Raw genomic sequence first — 20,724 nt, forward strand, 5'->3', positions numbered from 1 at the left:
GTCTGCTGACTGCATGAAATCAACCGTGAATGAATGAATAGAGCCCCATGGGCCTGGGCCTGGTGGGTGTAGAAAGTGGTCCCTTCTAGCTGCTGGGGTGCAGGGGACTGTGGCAGAGGTGCCGAGGCATTTCTGAGTCCTGGGTGTCTCAGGTAGGCACAGCAAGAGAGAGCTGTGACCGAGGACAGTGGCACGGGGTCCCCACCTCAGCCACCATCGGCCTGCAGTGGATGCCCATGGGACATTCTCACAGGTGGTCTTGGCATCTTCTGAGGCTGGCACTGCCACTCCCAGTCTGGGCAGGAGCCGGGGCTGAGGAAGCAGCTGGACAGCAACCAGTGAAGAAGACGCCCTGGCATGCACCTTCCGTGGACACTGCCCAGAGGATGCCCAGAGGGCGGCTGTGATCTTTGCTTCTACATGGGGAAGCCAAGGCTCAGGAAGGTTCAGGAACTTGTCTGGGTCACGCAGCACCTGCCCCGCCCTCGTCCTTCACTGAGGCAGCCCATATGCTTGGGGCCTGTTTTCCAACACGTCTGAGCAAGGCGCCCAACAAGAAGGATGACCCTGGGGCCAGCCCTGCATCTGCTCTGCATTCCTCAGGGTGCTCAGGGCTGCCAGGGCCTCCTGATGGGCGGTTCTAGGGCAGCTCGCCTCCCCCACCCCAGCCCTGCCTGAGCCCAGACCCACCAGCTAAAGAGACCAAGCAGGGTGGCCAGAGTCCCAGTCCTGGCTGGGTGGGTGTCCAGGTGCCACACAACTCTCCCTGAACATGGCTTCCAGCTCCAGGGCTGCCTGAAATGAAGACCTGGCCCCCAGCTGCAGGGGATGGTGACTCCGAGGATGAGGGACACTGGGCCCAGGAGTCACAGCTGGACACGCTGTCCCCTGGGCCCTAGTGACACATGCAGCCAGGCTACACCCTGCCCAGCAAAGGGCCTGCCACCACCATGCCCCAGATCTAGAGCTACCGCCAGCAGGCAGGGAAGCAGGGCTCTGTGTACAGAGGGAATGTGCAAACTTCTCCCGAGCCCCAGGCCACCGCACAGCTGCCCCGCCTCAGTCCCTCCCGCCTGAGTCCCTGTCCGGAGCTGCCGGGGCAGATGGAGCCCAGGCCAGTCACTGCAGCAAGGTCACCCTGAGCCCTATCATCCAGGCAGGCCGGCTCCTGTCCGGGGCTCGGAAACAGGGACTGGGCCCTTCCAGGGATCTGCCCTCTACCAAGGCTGGGAGTGGGGACACCAGAGTCTGGGGGCCTGGGTAGAACCCTCGACCTTTCTGAGCCTCTGCTGCCTCATCTGTAAGGTGGGATCTTCACACTCACAGACTGGTCTGAACTGGAATAAACCAGTCGAGAGCCCTCATGCAGCAGGTGCTTACTAACAGCAGCTGCCATGATGCAGAAGATGACGGTGGTGGAGACAGCCAGGCCACCCCTCTGCCTAGCAGCCCCCTCCCCGAGGTCCACACGGGCAGGCCCCTACCTTGTTTTTGGCCGGGCTCCGAGTGTGAGGCTGGCTGGGTTCCTCGGCCAGAGCCTGGAGCTTAGGGCTTAGCTGGATGGCGTCCCCCTGGACACCTGGCTTCCCCAGGCCCTTCATGGCTGCCCGGTAGGATTGATTCCGCAGGTTCCGCCTCAGCATGCCCCCGGGGTCCTTGTCCATGTCCATGTCGTCCAGGGAGAAGCTGGGGGCTGGGAGGAGCTTAGGGTTCCGCCGGGCGGCTTCCCTGCTAAGTACAGCCGCCCCGAAGCTCTGGTGGCGGGCTGGGGTCTTTGCCTTGCTGGCCATGGCCAGGCTCTTGGGGATCAGCTGTTGGGTGCCCAGCTTGAGGGCCGCCGGGCTCTCTGTGCTCAGGACGATGGGCCGTGGCTCCTCGTGCCCCGGGGGCCGAGGCTGTGGGGGTGCCGGGACCTCGGGCTGGAAGGCGGCATTGTCTCTAACACGCAAGGAGCCACGGACCATTGGGAGCCCAGAGGCTGGGTTCCCACCAGCATCGAGCCGGAGCTCCGAGTGGAAGCGGTATTCCAGGAGCTTCTCCTCCAAGGAGCTGTCTGAGTGCCGCTGGGACATGCTGGGTGGCTGTGGGGTCCTGGGGGAAGGGCAGAAGTGAGGTCTCGTGAGGCTGCTCTCCCCTGCCCCCTCGGGTGTCCACCCCCCTGCTCCTTCGAATATGCCTGTCCGGAGCCCCAGTACAGCTCCCAGGACACAACGTGCAAGGACAGCGACGCAGCCAGGAGCAGAGTGGGTCAGCGGCATCGCCAGCCCTAACCACCGGGAGCCAGCCACGTCTGAGGCCGGAGGCTAGACATAGGATGGGACTGGGCAGGGGCTGGTTCTCTGAGCTCCAAGGGACCAGGTGGGCACAGCCTATGGGGGAGGCTGGACCTCGGAGGCTGGGAGGCCACACTGCTTCCTCTGACGGGCAGCACGCGCTGGCTGAGGACACATTCCTGAGCCTGGAGGCAGGTGGAACAGCTCAGGTGCATGGCCCTGGAGCCCTGCAGACCTGGCCTGGAATCCTGGCTCACACCTGGCAGCCATGCAGCGTCCTGGAACCACTTCCTTGTGGTGAACACAAGGGTGATGGCGCTGCACTGGGGGGCTTCCTGAGGCTGGCATCAGCCACAGCGGCAGTGACCGCAGCCTCTGCCTCACTGGGGTCTTCCAGGCACCTGAACCAGGCTCTGAGGGGGCAGGTGCATTTGCCCACATGCTCCCAGCCTGAGCCCAGGCCTGTGTGATTCCCCTCTCTCAGCCACACAGTGACATGACTGTGGCGGACTGTCCATGGAACCTTTCCACATACCAGGCAACACGCTTGCATTTTCCCACGTTTCTGAACTGGGCATAAAGCTGACAATTCTGGTCTCAGAAGCCCCGCCAGGCACCAGCCCGAGAGTCCGGTGTGACACCTGGCCACTGGGCAGGTGGCAGGGGTGGTGGCAGGGGTGGCAGCCCAGTCTCAAGTACACCACCCAGCACAGAGCAGGAGCTGCCCTGTAGACATCTCTGTAGCCCGATCCCCACACCCCGTGGGCTGCCCCGCCCCCGCACACTCCTGCCCGTCCCTCCTGGCAGCGCGTATCCCTGAGCCCATCTCTACCCCACTGTTCCCTTCATGGTCCGGGGCTGGCAACCCTGCCCCTGACACTGCTGTTTCCCGTTTCTCACTTTCCTCCTTCCAGACCTGAGGCAGGGCTGCCCTTCTGCCCCTTGGGAATGGCACAGTCCTGAGACTGGCTTTGGGACATGTGTCCCTGCCAGGTAGGAATGTGGACAGCCAGCTCTCGACCTGCCTCTGCGTCTTCCCTGGCTGCCATGACTATAGGCACGTGTGGCCGGGCAGAGCCCCAATGGCCTGGACCCTGTATGACCAAGATGTGCAGAGCCTCCAGCCGACACGGCCTCCAGAAGCCGGGCCCAGAGGTCTGTTTCCAGGCACTTCGTGGGGCTGTTGTGGCTACACATCACCTCCTGAGTGATGGCGCATTGCTCTGCCACAGCAGTCAGGCCCACAGCGAGCTTTCACGCCCCGGGTTGCTTGCAACCCCCCTGGGCACTTGCAACCCTCAGGCCACTGAGCAATGGATTCCGAGGGTCTGGTCTCTCAGGCCTCCCAGCTTTCCCCTCTGCTGCTCAGGGGCTCCCCACACATGTCAGGGAGCAGCCCTGACCCAGGCACGTGGTCAACGAGCAAGTGACGCTGCCTCTCCGTGCCTCAGTTTCAAAATCTGCAAAATGGGCATGATAAGAGCAAGGCCCACCTCTTGAAGTATGGTGGGAAGTGTAAAGCGTGCAAAGTGTGTAACAGGCCTGGCCAGTGTGAGGCCTATGTCTGCGTTGCAGTGACCAAGGCCTTAATGAATCAAAGACAAGCTCACGCTCCCTATGCTCAGGGAGCTTTGTAGGCTCAAAAGGTAACAACATGGAGAAAACTCACTGCTTTCATTCTTTCCCTTTTAAAAAATAAAAATAAAAACAGTAAAAGCCACCACCCAGTATGCCTCCTATACACCCAGAACGTCACACACATGAAAATGATCGGAGTCTCTTGGGGGTGGAAACTGATTTTTCTGATGGGAAAATAAGGCTGAGTCACTTGCCCAAAGTCACTTCCTGCAGGGAGGTTGCCCACAGTCAGCCACACAACTGACCTGGATTAGCACCTTTGGAGCGCCTGCAGGGCCCCCAGGACACAGTCAGCCACACAACTGACCTGGATTAGCACCTCTGGAGCATCCACAAGGCACCTGGGAAACCCCTCTGTCCCTGCTCAGCCCCAGGAGCCACCAAACTCTCCCAGGACACAAATTCTCTGCTAAAACCATCCCAGGAAGGCACGTGCGGCTGAGCCTTCCAGGCCCCAGGGAGGGACGGCCCCCACGCTGGCTGGGAGGGTACATTCCTCAGGACATTCCCAATCACCGCTGAGGACAGCGGCAGACACAACAGGCCTCCCCTGGGGCTGGTGTCCATGACACTGACCAGGGTGACGCCGGTCTGCACCATCCCAGGATCACCCGCTCACAGTAGCGTGTCTGCGTTTTACCCAGGCCTAGCCGAGAAATCCGTTTCTTTTAGGCTTCTATCTACACGCCAAGCAGAGCGCAATCCAGTGGGTGGCCAGCGTAGGTGGTCTACGGCCCTGCAGTCCTTTTATTCTAAATGTGATTACTTTACCTGGGGGGCATTTGATGTGGGCTGACATGCCCAGATCACTGTGCCCCATCTCCCACCAAACAAATGTCCCCAAGACCCCACAGCCCCCAAATACAGAGACCCCAGCCTGCACTGTCTCAGCCTTCTGACTCTCATAGAGGCCTTCCTCCTTCCTAATGGGGCCAGACTGCCCAGGCCTGACTGTCCCTGACCACATCCTCTGAGACGGCGTCCTGGCCCTGGCCCTGGCCGGCAGCACTCCCTGGCTGGCCGTGGCTGTCCCAGGAGAGGTCAAAGTCTGCTCCACTGCCAGAAGGTGCCCAAACGGGAACCTGTCAGGCGAGCCAGAGCCTGAGCCATTGCTGGGTGTGACCTCTGCTCCCAGTGAGGCAGCCGCACCCGCAGGCCTAACAGAGAGCCTGAGGGGTGTGGGCAGTCCAGAGCCCCCCAGGAACCGGCTCTCGGGAGCTGTGGCCCTGGCAGGCACCCGCACCCGCACCCGTTGCCTTCTGTTTTTCAGTTGTTCTAAAGAGCTATGAAGGCACAGACAACGTTTCAAAAGTCAACAAGCACCAAAGACTTAGCGTGAAAGCCCAGCGTCCCCTCTTCCACACTGCCCTGATCCCTGGAGGCCACTGCTCCGGGTCCCTCAGCTTTTCCCAGAAAAAGGCACAGCCTGATCTCAGTGACCCCCACCTATGGGCATCCCTACCCCCTCCCTGCCTTTTGGACGAGGACTCCATCACGGCCAGCCCCATCACAGGATGTCTGTGCCTTGCCCACCTCTTGTTAATGATTTTCTCTCATTTGACCAGCCTGGTTTCCCCAGTTAAATTTTCCCTGAGTGTTCCGGCGTCTCTGCCATGTGCTTCTTGAGAATATATTCTATATGTTCGGCAGGCCAGCTCCGTGTTTTTCCCATACACCCCCCATCCTCCCTCTCCAGAGGGCCCGGTGCTCTGGGCCTCACCCTGGGCGGATCCCAGGACCTCCTCTGCTGCTTCTGGGGCCCCTCTCACCTGCTCTGGGCCCTCACTGTGCTGAAGCACATCCCCAGGCACTGTCCCAGGAGGCCACAAGGGAGCCATCTTTTGGACTGCCTGAAAATGTCTTGTTTCTTCCTCTCCCCTGACTGGCGAGGAGATGAGTGTTCCCACTGTAGATGGTTTTCTCCCAGAGTCGGGCAGCGCCCTTCCCTTGTCTTCAGAGTTGCTGGGGAAGGGCCCCAATGCCCCGATCTCTTCCTCAGATCACGACCGGTGTGTGGTTCTCCCTGGCCCCACTGAGGGTCTGGTGCACCTGCTGAAGCCTGGGAGCTCTGGCTGTCGTGCTGATGTGCCTCCGTAGGGTCCGCGTTGGTTCACTGAGCCAGCCTGGGAGCTCTGATTGTCGTGCTGATGTGCCTCTGTAGGGTCCATGTTAGTCCACTGAGCCAGGTGCTGGGTGGAACCCCGCCGGGCAGTCACTCTTGTCTTTAGGGCTGCACGGATTTTCATATTATTTCTTCCACTCTGTTTCCTCTTTCTGGAATACCCACTAATGAGGATTAAGCGCTGGCATTTTCTCCTAATTCCTTACCTTTCCTCCCCTACTTTGTTCTCTGTGTGAGGTTTTCTCTACTTGAACTTCTTATCTGCCCCTGGTCTTGTCATTTTCTTTATCCTCAAAGAGCCCTCTGCTCTTCATTCCTGGCATCCTGCTCTTGTTTTATGGGTGTAACATCTTCTATTGTCTTAGAGAGGAAGGATTACGTTTTTTTTGGAGCGAGTTTCTTTCTTTCTGTCACTGCCTGCTGGAGCTGCACCCCTGGCACATACTTCCTCCTGTCTCTGCCCCTGCTGGCACAGGGCTTTCCTCAAACATCTGCTGCTGGTAGTTGATTGTTTCTGCTTCTATTGAGGAGACAGGCCTTATGATGGTGGGAGGCCCAAGTGCACACACCCTGAGCACAGGTGTCTGGCTGGGAGGGCCCTCTGGGACCCCCAGCTCCATGCCAGGTCCGTATCCTGAAGCCTCTCCTGCAGGTCGGCTGGTTTCTGCAGTGGCCTCTTTCCATTTCCTCACTGAGATGCTGGTCTACTCCTGGTGGAGACAGCGAAGGGGAGGGGCTGAGAGCTCAGACTCCTTTCAGCAGCTGGCCATGCTGTCCCAGCTGCAGCGCCACAGAGAGAGGTCAGATTTCCTGCAGCAGCCACGCAGGCCAGTGGCAGACCTGCTCCCCAGCAAAGGCAGCCCTGACTTGCTGAGCGGGGGCTCAGCACAGGGCATGCACAGGGCAGAGGGAGCCGCAGGCTGGCTGGCTGGCTGTCCTGTCTCCCCATGTCTGTGAGCCCTTGCGGGGCAGGGACAGTTTCCTGTTAGTGTCCCCACAGTGGGGCTCAGTTTCCACACTGAAGAGCAAATGCCTGCCTCAGCACATGCTCTGCCCTGGTCTCCTAGTACCTTGATTCTGTGTCTTCCCAGAGAGGCCCTGGTGTTCCATGCCAAGAACCAACCTGCAATGGGACTTCGCTCAAAATGAGCAGAGGCTGGGCCAGGGCAGCCCCATAGAGGTTCCGAGCCCATCTGTGCCACTTTTTGGGCGACTTCCTGCTGCTTCTGCTCAGGGTGGGCTGGAAAGGACCTCCCATGGCTGAGGCCTGGGACCCAGAACTCTCTCTTTTCTCTTTACCACTAAATACCCCACCTGGTATCCCCAACACATATAGTTATGGGGCACGAGCGACTTGCCAGGAGGAGGCATGCAGCAGAGGTGAGCAGGTGGAATCCGTGGTCTCTGGGCAGTCTTAGGGGCCCCCGTCTGGCCTGTCTGAGCAGGTGGAAACTGTGGTCGCTGGCCAGTCTCAGGGCCCCCTGCCCAGCCTGTCCCTTCCTGTCTGTACTTGGCCTTGGCTGATCTGCTGGATCTCAGACCCACCACTGGTTGGGTGGGCCGCTCTGTAGCCCCGCCCTCCTGCCCCCTCATCCTTCCGGAGCGATGGCCTTCTAGTGAGTCTAGTGGGCGCCAGCCCTGTCCCTCCTGCATCCCCATAGCAGTACAATCTCCCAGCCAGGGCCTTGGGCTCCGGGCATAGCTGCTCTCACGGCCACCAGGACCTAATTGTCGCAAGTTTGCTGCCCCTCTGGTTACGATGCTGCACAGGCCTCCAGCTTCATATGGTCCCACCCTCGGGCATTTCTGTCCCTCCTACCCTGGCCTCTAGGTCCGGCTGACCCCACTTGGCCCAGTGGGGCGTGGCCTCTCTAGCACCTGTCCATCCAACCTCAGTGAAGGCAAACTCAAGCTACAATGATGCTCTTGTACTCCGGTAATTCTGCCTGCCAAACTTCGGACTCGGTCACGTAATCGGGGGGAGGGCTTGGTTTTGCAAATCATGCAGCATACATCAGCCAGCGCCGTTTGCAAGGTGGCCAGGGATTTGGCTCTGCAGCCTTCACTGGGGCAGTTTTGCCCCCCCAGGGCACATTTGGCAACATCTGGAGACATTGCTGGTAGTCAGGAGTCCTGGCTACTGGTTGACAAGGCTGCTGGAGAGACCTGTTATCTGGATCAAGGTCCGTAGGGCTGCGGTAGGGAAACCCTAGGCAGCTAAGCAGAGAGCCACCCTGCACGGTGGGGGCGGGGAAGTGCACCTGGCCCTCCCACCTGGACATAGCTGGTTCAGCCCAAAGTGCATTCCAGTCACTTCCCAGCTCCGGCTCTGAATGAGACATCCCATAAACCCAGGTGCTGTCCCTGGCTCTGCTACCACTTGCGGGGTTCCCCCAAAGGGTAGGAATCAGAGCCTGCCTCTGACAGGTGCCCACGTGGGTGACAGGTCTCCTGCCACCCGTTCACCCGCTGTAGGACACACAGACAGTGCCCTCTGAATGCCCTGTCATCCACTGTGTCTTCTGCCCCTCCCCAAACTTCTGGAAGGTGGGTACTTTCCCTGGCAGATAAGGAAACCAGGTGCAGAGGGAATGTGGCCTGCCTGGGTGGGACTGCTGGCTAGGCCCTGTCCTGACCTGGATGGCTGTCCCCAAACGGGGACCAGGCAGAGTGGGGGTTCTGGCCTCAGCCAGGGAGTCACTAGAAATAAGGATGCTGCTCCAGACGGACGGTCCCCTGCGCTAAGGACAGGAGCGGCCCAGATCCATCTGGAAACCAAAACTAAAACTCAGACCCAAACTTGCAGGGAGCGCCTGCGCCTGGATCACAACGTGAACACAGATGGCCATCCTCAGGGTGGGGACCTGCGTGCCACATGTGAGCTGTGGGGACCCCGACACGCTGCTTCTCACTGCTTCACCTCTGTGCCTGTTTCCTCATGTGTAGGTGGAAAGTGCTTCCCACATAGGGTGGTCCTGTGGGTCAGAGATGACCCCTGGAGAGCGCCCTCAGGGAGGCCCCCCCAACAAGGGTTTCTCCCCAGTGTCCAGGTGGGGGAGGGCCCATCCCACCCTGCAGGTGACTTTGGTCCAGGTGACTTACTTCTTCCAGGAAGCCCCCAAGACACCTCCCTTCCAGCAGGACTGGGGTGGGTGAGGAGTGCCCACCTTTAGCCCATGACTTCTGCTCTGGACAGTTTCTTTCATCTCACCCTGTTCCCCTCTGCTGGCTGTGGGCATCGCACAGCAGGGGCCACGTCTGCCTGGCACACTCGTGGGTCAACATCTTCTAACTCCTCCACACTCCTACTAGTCCCATTTTACGGATGAGGAAACCGAGGCCCCAAGAGCTGCTTAGTTCACAAAGAGCCAGGATGTGAGCCTGAAACCCACACACCTGGGAACTATGCCACGGAGGGGTCAGGGCCTGCAGCCATGGTCCCAGCCAGGCCCACACACACCCGCTAGGCCCCCATGTTAGGTGGTGCACAGACTGTTCCCCTCAAGGACACAGAGAAGATTCAGGCCTTGATTCAGGTCACATGCAGAGGCCACCAAGACCTGCCATCGCTGCCACTCCCTCAGTCCCCCTACCTACTCAAATCTCAAAAGGGATACTGTTCCCACTTCACAGACGCAGAAAGAGGCTGAGCGGCCAAGACAAGCGGCCACAACTCCCTGGTAGGTGGGACGCACTCGTCCCCCTCCCCGCCTCCCTTCTCAGGGGAGACAAAGCAGGTCCCTCCCTGCCCCCGCCCACCAAGGCCAAGGGTGGGGGAGGGGCGTGTGGTTTGGGTTTGTCTTGGGTGTGGGGTTCTTCCTTCTTGGGGCTTTTCTGAACTTTTGGGGCCAAAGCAGGTTTGGGCGTCAGATTCCCCAAAGAGCTCCGGGAAGGGTTGTTCTGTTCCGCCCCCGACCCCATGCTCTTTCAAACTCTCTGGGGCTTCCAGAGTCCTCCGCGCTCAAGTCTGAACCCAGGTTCCGGTTGCATGGAAGTTTTCCTTTAGGAAGAGGAAGCGGCCACTCGGGGTCGAGAGAGAGCAGCGAGCGAGCGGGCGGGGACAAGCAGGGAGCTGCCTGGCGTGTGTGGGGGGGGCTGCGGGTCCAAGGTCGCATCCGGCTCAGTCCGCGAGCCCCGCCCCTCCCGCCCCGGCTGAGCCCCAGGAGGGTCGCGAAGTTGTTGCGGCTCCCGGGGCGGGGCTTGCGGGAAAAGCGGAAGGGAGGAGAGGCGCCCCGGGTTCCTGGCGCCTCCCCCGGCTCCCCTGAGCCCAGGCTCACCTGTCCCCCGGCTCACCTGTCCCCCAGGCTCACCTGCGCCCCTGGGCGGAGGGACGGAGGGGCGGCGCGCGGGCGGTGCAGCTTCCAGCGCCGGGTCCTGTCCTATCCTGCAGCCGCTTCGCTCCTGCGGCAGCGCGGTCCGGCCCGGGGCGCCTCCTCCACTTCCTGCGCGGTCTGGCTGGAGGGCGGCGGCTGCGGCCCCGCAGGTGGGCGCTGGGAGGGCGGGGCTGCTCCGGGTCCGAGGGCCCGGGCGGGGAGGGCCGGGGAGGGGGCGGGGCGCGTCCCGGGCACCTGTGGCGGCGCCGTCTGCGTCAGAGGTCACAGCCCCACCTGGGCCGGCTGGAGCCCACGTGATCGCCCGGACTGGATCGCGCCTCTTGATTCCCGCCGAGCCGCCGCCGCCCGCTGCCTGCGCCTTCCCGCCCCGCGTCCACGCCCCCTCGAGGCCGGCCCGGGCGTCGCCTGCCAGGCGTGGGGCCAGAACGGCTCGGCTCCCTCCTGCGTCACTGTCCTTCCAGGCCCCGCTCCACTGCCTCCTCCAGGAAGCCTTCGGGGAAGGAGACCAGCCCTGCGGGGACCGATGTTTGCTGTAGAAAGGCCCAGCCCTCTGGATTTTTGGAAGCCAGGCGGCCAAAGACAGCCAAGGGGGCGCAAAGCACTCTGGCCCCCTTTTTGGTGTGGTTGAGTCGCGGTCATCCCCATTTCACAAAGGACTGAGTCCTGGAAAGGAAGGCGCTCGCCAGCGTGCACAAGGCTGAGCCTGGACTCCGAGCCTGGCCTTTCCTTGCTCCGCCTGCTGGGAACCCTGCTGGGAACCCGTGTGAAGGTGGGGGAGGGCCCCAGGCAGAGGCTGCAGCAGCCCCACGGCTGGGGGTTCAGGAATCGGGCTACCTGGTGCTGTGGATGGAGCTGGGGGCTGAGCCAAGCCTCCCAAGCTTGGGCCTGCCATTCAGGAATGTGACCTGAGGTCCCGGGGCTCAGACCCACTTCTGGCCTGCCTCCATCATCCCCTTTTCAGGAAAGGCCTGTTGCCAAAGGCTTCCGTGTGAACATCCACACTGGGCTTTGGGTCAGCTTCTACCAGCGTCCCTCACTTACCCCAGGCCTCGGGGTCGTGGGCCGGGCACTGGTGTGCCAGCCAGAGGCACTGACCACCCTCCTCCCAGGACCAGCCTCCCTCGCCTGGGCGGCCGTGAGATCCCTTTGCGGGGTGAGGAGACGCCACAGGCTCTGGGGCTGTCACTTGGCATTTTCTCAGGTGTCATGGTTAGAGGGGCGGCCTGCCCTGCCCCTCCTGCACTGGTCGCACCACCCACTAGTCCCCCAATGTCTGCCCTGTGGCTGGGGCTGCCTGGGTGTCAGGTGCCACCTGGGCAGGGCACAGGCTGGCCTCAGGGATGGGTCCCATGGGCCGTCCGTCCCCCGGGGGGGAGGGGGATGAAGGAGGAGCTAAGAGCTGACCCCCTGTGGGCTGCATCCACCACCTGGAGCCGCCTGTGGGGAGGTTCCACTTCCCAGGCAGCTCTTGGGAAAGGCAGGTGGCTGCTGCCCTCCTGAGTCCATGATGGGTACTGCACCGACGAGGCTCAGCCTGCCGGAGGGAGCTGGGGTGTCCCGGAAGGGGACTGAGGTGCGGTGGGGTCACTGAGGCCCGGTGAGGGGACGGAAGCCTTGCACCAGGCCAGTCAGCAGGACTCAGGTTCCTGATTCCCACCGAGTGCTTTCCTGTAAAACCCTCTTTCAGTAGCTGCCTCCAAGTTACCCCCAACTCCACACCTTCTGTCCAGCCCCTGCTGGGCCCATTCAGCCACTGTGGGTCTGGCTCTGTCTCCCCATGTCCTGCTGGCTTCCAGAGGCCACTCAGCGTGTGCTTGGGACAGTCCCTTTGCTGGAGATGTCACCTGAGCTGGCGGCAGGACCTCTGTGTGCCTCTGTCACCTCCGCTGTAAATGAGGGCCCGATAATGACCCAGGAGATCGCCCTGGCATGAGGCCCAAGGGAGAGGTTGGAAGGAACCAGCTTGGAGACCTAAGGGGCTCGCAAGGAGAGAGAGACTCCGGAGAGGCCTGCCAGCGGGGTCGGCCCGTGGCACTTTCTGCACCTGTCTGGTGGGATCCAGAGCCTGTGGCTCAACCTGCCCTGGGGGCCTTCCCCTCCCACATTACTGGCAGGGAAGAAGATGTGGATCCCCCAAGCTTAACAGCCACTGTGCATTGCTATAGGGTGGGCAGCGCTCTGGCCGAGCACCAGTGTGCCAGCCAGAAAGCACACCCCTATCTGTAGGAGCGGAGCTCCTTCCCTGCGGCTTGAGGTGGCCTGAGCCCCTGCAGGCCTTGCTTTGAGTTTTCCAAGCTTTTGCTCAGCCACTGGGGCCACAGCACAGGCAGCCCGTGGCCTTAGGTGGTACCTGAGGCCGGCAGCCCCTCGGGAGGCCTTTTGGCTCGACCTTCCAGGGCAGGTGTCCAGGGCTGAGGGTGAGCTGAGGCTGCTGGGCAGGTTTGTCCTCCCTGCCGGGCCAAGTGGGCAGTGCTCCCACCTGCTCCCCTCCCTCCCTGGGGCCCTAAGGAGTGCACGGGGTGGAGGGAAGGCCATGACAGCCCTCAGTTCTCAGGCCCTCAACATTGGGCTGCCCTATTACCCACTGCAGTTCCATGGGTGTCCTGTCCAGCCCGTAGGCAGCTGGGAAAGGGCCCCAAGGGCACAGCTGTGAGTGGGATGGAGGACAGAGACGCCTCTGCTGGGTGGGTGGAGGCCCATGGCTGGGGGGGAGCTGGGCTGGTGGGAAGAAGGTTGGGTTTGAGGAGCAAATGCTACTCCTCCTTGTACCCTAAAATAGCAGGTCATTACTTCCCATTAAGCACCTACTATGTGCCAGCCTCATGCTGGGGGCCTTGCATGCATCATCTTAGTGAATTCTTACAGAAACCCCCTCAGATGCCCCCAACTTAACTGAGAGGAGAAATGTTTTGCCCCTTGTTACCTGGCTGGTAAGTGGCCCAGCCACAGTTAGAGCCCAGGTCTGTCTGACGCCAAAGTCCAGGATCCCTCGTCATCATTAGGGACCATTTCTGGTTTACAAAGACATGCATATAGTATTTATATTTTTATATAAAAATATATAAAAGCAACCCCATGTATCTTCCCCAAATTGAGAATTTAAAACATGTCAGGTGTTTTGGCCATGACGAAGTAGTTGGTACCAGACTTGTCTATCACCACAAACAACGCAAACATGGAACAAAAACTATGATAAACAACTCTTTCTAACACTGGACAACAGGTGCAGAGATAGAAATTCCTGGAGAAAGAGGCAAATAAGCCTTTGGCCAAGAGAGGCTGGTGGCCTCACTGGGCTGCAGGGGACAGAGTTGGGAAGCCAAGGAGGCCAAGGACTGTGGACAGAGTCCTGGAGAGAAGGCAGCAGTGCAGGGAAGCCCCGAAAGAGTCCTGGAGAGAAGGCAGCAATGCAGTGGAGCCCCCAAAATCCCCACAGGGGTCCACTTGAGCCTTTGGCTGAATACTGAACTGTGCATAAGCAGAGTAAGATCCCATGAAGCCAGGGACGAATGGCGACCAGGGAGCTCTGTGAGCAGAGTGACACCAGAGGTCACACCAGGCCAGGGGACACTGGAACGCCAGCCACCGGGAGCCAGAGTTCACACCAGGCAAGGGGACGCTGGAACACCGGCCGGCGGGAGCCAGAGTTCACACCAGGCAGGGGATGCTGGAACGCTGGCCCCCGGGAGCCAGAGTTCACACCAGGCAGGGGATGCTGGAACGCTGGCCCCCGGGAGCCAGAGTTCACACCAGGCAAGGGGACACTGGAACACCAGCCACCGGGAGCCAGAGTTCACACTAGGCAGGGGATGCTGGAATGCTAGCGCCCGGGAGCCAGAGTTCACACCAGGCCAGGGGATGCTGGAATGCTAGCCCCCGGGAGCCAGAGTTCACACCAGGCCAGGGGATGCTGGAACACCGCCACCTGGAGCCAGAGTTCACGCCAGGCAGGGGATGCTGGAACACCGGCCCCTGGGAGCCAGAGTTTACACCAGGCCAGGGGATGCTGGAACACCGGCCCCTGGGAGCCAGAGTTTACACCAGGCAAGGGGACACTGGAACACTGGCCGCCGGGAGCCAGAGTTCACACCAGGCCAGGGGATGCTGGAACGTCAGCCACCAGGAGGGAAGCACCCTCGCTGACTATCCCTCGTTGACCTCAGCCGCTTGGGAGTCTGAGGTGGGAGGATCCCTTGAGCCTGGGGAGAACAAGCCTCCAGTGAGCTACGATCGAGCCACTGTACTCCAGCCTGGGTGACAGACCAACACTCTGTCTCAAAAAAAGAATGTCTGAAAAATTTCCAAATGTGATAAAAACTCGTAGATCCACAGATCCAAGAACCTCAAAGCAATGGAGGATAAGTACAAAGAAGTCAAAGCAGCAAACGTACAAAGCAGACTGCACCACAGTACCTCATAATGGAATGGCTGAAAACCAGGGACAGAGGGAAAAAATCCTGACCACCCAGAATATTCAGTAGATACCAAAGAAGGCCATGTCCTAGGTGAAGGGCCGAAGTAATCCTAGGGTGACAGCTCCTCTAGACATGACCTAACAGAGGTTCAAAGCAAGTCCTGAGAGGACCAGGCTGATCCACAAGTACATTAACTGTGCATCAGCATAACACTCAACATTCTTGAAAAGAAGGCCAGTAAAATCCAGAAACTCAAACAATTTGACATTTATGACCTCCAGCACCCAATGCAAAATTACACATTTACAACCTCCAGCACCCAATGCAAAATTCCTAGACATGTGAAGAAGCAGGAACAGGAACCTGTGACAAATAACTAGGAAAAAAATCAGTAGAAACAGACCCAGAAATGACACGGATGGCAGGATTCGCAGAGAAGGCATTTAAAACAACAATCAAAAATACACCGAAGGATCAGCTGGGTGTGGTGCCGCATGCCTGTAATCCCAGCACTTTGGAAGGCTGAGGCGGTGAGTTGTTTGAGTCCAGGAGTTCAAGACCAGCCTGGGCAACATGGTGAAACCCCATCTGTACAAAAAATACAAAAAATTAGCTCCACAGGAGACTGGGGTGGGAGGATCACTTGAGCCGAGGATTTGGAGGCTGCGGTGAGCAGAGCTCGCACCACTGCACTCCAGCCTGGGCAACAGAGCCAGACCCTGTCTCAAAAAAAAAAAAAAAAAAAAAAAATATATATATATATATATATATATATATATATACATACACACACAAACACACACACGGACACACACACATATATATACACACACACATACACACACATATATATATACACACACATACACACACACATATATACACACACACACACATATATATATAATATATACACACACACCCCCCAAGGATTTATAGGAAACTATGATCACAGTCAAAGGAGAGATGGAAAGTATAATAATGAATCAAATGGGAATTCTAAAGATGAAAATATACAATGTAGGAAACAAAAAATCTATTGGATGAGATTAACAACAGATTAAACTACAGAGGGAAATAATCAGTAAACTTGAAGCCAGGACAGGTTGCTCAGACGGAAGCACACAGAGGAAAAACCTAGGGAAAAGGCAGAAACCAAGCCTTGCCCACCTGTGAGACGGCATCAGGATCAGGCAGTGTAACAATAAGGGTAACCGGAGGACCAGAAAGGAGGGAGTGGGGAGGGGAGAACATATGTTTAAAGAAATGACTGGGCACAGTGGCTCACACCTGTAATCCCAACACTTTGGGCGACTGAGGTGGGCAGATCACTTGAGGCCAGAAGTTCGAGACAAGCCTGGGCAACATGGTGAAACCCTGTCTCTACTAAAAGTACAAAAATTAGCCAGGCATGGTGGTGCATGCCTATAGTCCCAGCTACTTGGGAGGCTGAGGTGGGAGGATTGCTTGAGCCCAGGGAGGTCGAGGCTCCAGTGAACCACTGTACTCCAGCCTGGGTGACAGACCAAGACTCTGTCTTTTAAAAAAAAATGGCTGAAAATTTTTCAAATATAATAAAAACTCATAGATCCACAGATCCAAGGACCTTAAAATGAAGTAGAATAAGTACAAAGATGTCAAAGCAGCATACATACAAAGCAGACCACACCAAGGTACCTCATAATGAAATGGCTGAAAACCAGTGACAGAGGGAAAAATCGTAAGGGAATAAAGACAAAAATAACTGCTGGCTTGTCATCAGAAACACTGAAAGCTGAGAGAACTAGAACAACATCTTTAAAGTGCTGAAAGAAAACAAAACTGTCAACCAAGATGTCCATTTCTCGTGAAAATATCCTTCAAAAATGAAAGGAAAATAAAGACATTTTAAGGCAAACGCTGAGAAAATTCATCACCAGTAGACCTACACTATAAGAAATGTCAAAGGAATTTTTTCAGGCTAAAAGAAAATGATACCAGATATAAATTCAGGTCTGCACAAGGAGTAGAAACCCACTGGAAATGGCAAATATGTCGATAAATGTGAGAGGCTTTTTTCCTGTGCTTCAAAACATTCCTTTTTTTTTTTTTTTTTGAAATGGAGTCTCACTCTGTCACCCAGACTGGAGTGTAGTGGCACGATCTCAGCTCGCTGCAACCTCCACCTCCTGGGTTCAAATGATCCTTCTGCCTCAGCCTCCCAAGTAGCTGGGACTACAAGCACACGCCACCATGCCTGGCTAATTTTTGTATCTTTTTAGTAGAGGCAGGGTTTCACCGTGTTGGCCAGGCTGGTCTTGAACTCTTGACCTTGTGATCCACCCGCCTCAGCCTCCCAAAGTGCTGGGATTACAGGTGTGAGCCACTGCGCCCGGCCCAAAACATTTCTTTAAAAGATCAGAGACCAATGTGAAAATAACAGTGTATTATCACATTTATATGTAAAAGTGAAATATATTACAGTAAAAGCACAAATGGCAGGAGGAGAGAATAGAAATATACCAGAGTAAAGTTTGTATATTTTACAGTGAGTATAATATCACTTAAAGATAGACAATGATAAAGATAAATACTGAAAACTCTAGATCAGACACTAAAAATTAAGGTGAGGAGTTACAGCTAATAAGTCCAGGGAGAAGAGAGAATTGAATCCTAGAAAATACTTCTCCAAAAGAAGGCAGAGGAACAGAAAAAAAGACAAAAACCAGATCTGACAACTAGAAAACAAATAGCAAGATGGTAGCCTATCTAACCTTACCAATAACTATATTAAATGTGAATGGATTAAACACACCAATTAAAAGATAGAGATTGTCAGACTGGATAAAAACCAAGACCCAGTGACATGATGCTTATTAGGATGATTCAAATATAAAGACACAGATAGGATGAGAGTAAAAGGAAAGTAAAAGATATGCATGCAAATGTTAGTCACAAGAAAGCAGGCATGGCGATGCTAATATAAGACAAAAGCAGATTTCAGAATAAGAATATTACCATGGGGAAAAGGGACAGTTTGTAATAATAAAGGATTCAGTTGGTCAAGAAGACAGTCCTAAGTGCCTATCCACATAATAATAGTTTCAAAATACACACAAGAGCAGATGACCACTGACCAGGCTGAAAGGAAACCAGACTCACAGGTATAGTTGAAAGTTTCAACACTTGCTCTCAACAACTGATAGGATGCTAGATAGAAAAATCACCAAGGGTATAAAACACTTGACCAACACTATCAACCAACTTGACCTCATTGACGTTTATAGAGCGCTGTGCCCAACAACTCCAGAATTCATATTCTTTTCAAGTACACATGAAATATACAGCAAGACAGACCACATATTAGGCCATAAAACGTGCCTGCATATATTTAAAATGACTGAAATCCCACAGAATATGTTTTCTGACAATACAAATTAGAAACCAATCACAAAATGATATCTGAAAAATTCTTAAATATTTGGAAATTAAACAATGCACTTTTAAGTAACCTGAAGGTCAAAGAAGGAATTGCAGGAGAAATTAGAAAAAATTTTAACTGAATTATAATGAAAATACATAATATGAAAATGTATGGACTGCCCTTAATGTGCTTAGAGGGAAACTGATGACTTTGAATGCTTATTAGAAAAGAAGACATGTTGAAAATTGATCTAAGCTTCCATCTTTAAGTGAAAAAAAATTAGTGCAAATTAAAGCCAAAGTAAATTAAAAAATAATAAATCAATGGAAATCAGTACCATAGACAATAATAGAGAAAATCAATAAAATAAAAGGCTATCTTTGAAAAGATCAATAGAATTGATAATACTAGATTACAAAAGAAAGAGATAAGGCCCAAATTACCAATATCAGGAGAGAAAGAGGGCCACCACTACTGATCTTGCAGACGTTAAAATGGTAAGAAAATATTCTGAGTAATCTTTTGCCAATAGATTCAATCACTTAGATGGAATGGCCATGTTCCTTAAAAGACACAAATCATCAAAACTGGCATAAGAACAAATATAAAATCAAAATAGCACTGTATCTATTGAAAATACAATTTTATATTTTGTTTATTATTTACTATTATTATTTTTTGAGACAGGGTCTCACTGTGTCACCCAGGTGAGAGTGCAGTGGCATAGTCATGGCTCCCTGCAGCCTTGGCCTTCTGGACTCAAGCAATTCTCCTGCCTCAGCCTCCTGAGTAGCTGGGACCACAGGCATGCACTACACCCACCTAATTTTTAAATTTGTTGTAGAGACGGGGTTTTGCCTTGTTGCCCAGGCTGATCTCCTGAGCTCAAGTGATCTGCCAGCCTCAGCCTCCCAAAGTGCTGGGATTACAACAAGAGCCACTGCACAGGGCCTGTTTTGTAATTTTTTTATCCCTAAACTTATGGTAAGAATTCTTAATTAAAAAACAAACAAACAAAAAAACCTTTACACAAAGAACACTCCAGGCCCTAGTGACAACACTGGTGAATTCAGTTAAACATTCAATCAAAAGGAAGAAATAATACCAATCTTGCATAACGTCTTTCAGAAACATGAGAAGGAAGAAACATTTCTCAACTTATTTCATGAGGCCAGTATTGTCCTGACACCAATACTAAAAAGTCACCAGAAAATAAAATTATAGACCAATATTCCTCATGGGTATAGGTATGGAATTATTTTATAAAATATTAAATCAAATCCAGCTATTATATAATCAGTAACATCTCATGATCGAGTTAGGCTTACCTTAGGAATGCAAGGTTGGTTTAATATTTGAAAATCAGTCAGTGACCAGCACTTTGGGAGGCTGAGGCAGGTGGATCACCTGAGGTCAGGAGTTCAAGACCAGCCTACCCAACATGACAAAAACCCATCTCTACTAAAAACACAAAAAATTAGCCAGGCATGGTGGCGAGCACCTGTAATCCCAGCTGCTCAGGAGGTTGAGGCAGGATAATCACTTGAACTTGGGAGGCAGAGGTTGCAGTGAGCCAAGATAGAGTCACTGCACTCCAGCCTGGGTGATAAAAACTCCGTCTCAAAAAAAAAAAGAAAAAAAAAAGAAATTCAGTCAGTGTAGTTTGCCACATTAACAGAGTGAAGGAGAAAAATCATGTAACATTTCAACAGGTGAAGAGAAAGCATTTGCCCCAACCCAATGCCTATTAAAATAAAAATCTCAGTGATGTAGAAACGGAAGGTCACTTGCTCAGTGTCATAAAGGGCACCGATAGCTCACAGCAGACCTGACGCTGGAGAATGGATGACTTTCTCTTTGGGATCTTGAGCCTGGCAAGTAAGTCCACTCTGAGCACTGCCACTCAGCATTGGCCTGGCCTGTGCAGTGAAGCAACAAAACCTACAATAGGATGTAACAGTAACTCTCTCTCTGTCTCGTTCTCTCTCTCCTCTGTCTGTCTCTGTCACTCTGCAGATGACCTGAATGTGATTTAGAGGACCCTGAAGCATCTACAACGGCACATAAAATTGAAGCCCACCCTCCAAGCCTCTTCACTCCTGTCGGCCCCCAGCCCACCACCTCCCTTTCTTCCCAGAAGAAACCACAACTCAGAATTTGGTATTTATCCATCTCGTACCACATTTTTGTTCCCTTGCTACGGGCATATGTAACCATCAAAGCCTACAGTGCTGCTCTGTGTGTTTTTAAACTCTGTGAATGATATCAAGCAGAAAATCTGCTCAGAAGCTCTGCGCTGACTGGGAGGGGCTGGAAGTAGGCATACACCAAAGGCCTGGGGCCAGGCAAGGCTGGGAGCCCATGGCACTGGCTCTCAGCAAAGCCACAGACCCTTTCTGCTCATTGCCACCCACGCGTCTACCCCGCCCCATGACCCTAGTCTCGAGGACCCACTGGGCTTGCAGCTGGTCAGCTTGTGCTTTAGTGGGGGAAGAGCCTCTCCAAGGGTGGGATGGCCAGCTGGCCTAGGAGTGTAGGT

The 20,724-nt window shown here is 55.0% G+C and overlaps 1 protein-coding gene across 3 annotated transcripts in view; it reads right to left on the reverse strand.

Moving 5' to 3' along the window:
• ARHGEF16 (Rho guanine nucleotide exchange factor 16) overlaps positions 1-10,490 on the reverse strand; it is a 30,869-nt gene extending 20,379 nt beyond the window's left edge. For 2 of the 3 annotated variants that reach the window (XM_063631179.1, XM_055261488.2), the window contains exons 1-2: positions 10,344-10,474; positions 1,485-2,091 (exon numbers count right to left, since the gene is read on the reverse strand). In XM_063631179.1, coding sequence (XP_063487249.1) covers positions 1,485-2,072 — 588 coding nt within the window. In that variant the 5' untranslated portion in view covers positions 2,073-2,091; positions 10,344-10,474. Of the gene's footprint in view, positions 1-1,484; positions 2,092-10,343 lie in introns of all 3 variants that reach the window. The other variant, XM_055261490.2, reaches the window with a different exon arrangement.
• Between the last annotated feature and the right edge of the window lie 10,234 nt (positions 10,491-20,724).

The sequence above is a fragment of the Symphalangus syndactylus genome, chromosome 22 (assembly GCF_028878055.3).
Source record: "Symphalangus syndactylus isolate Jambi chromosome 22, NHGRI_mSymSyn1-v2.1_pri, whole genome shotgun sequence".
NCBI lineage: Eukaryota > Metazoa > Chordata > Mammalia > Primates > Hylobatidae > Symphalangus > Symphalangus syndactylus.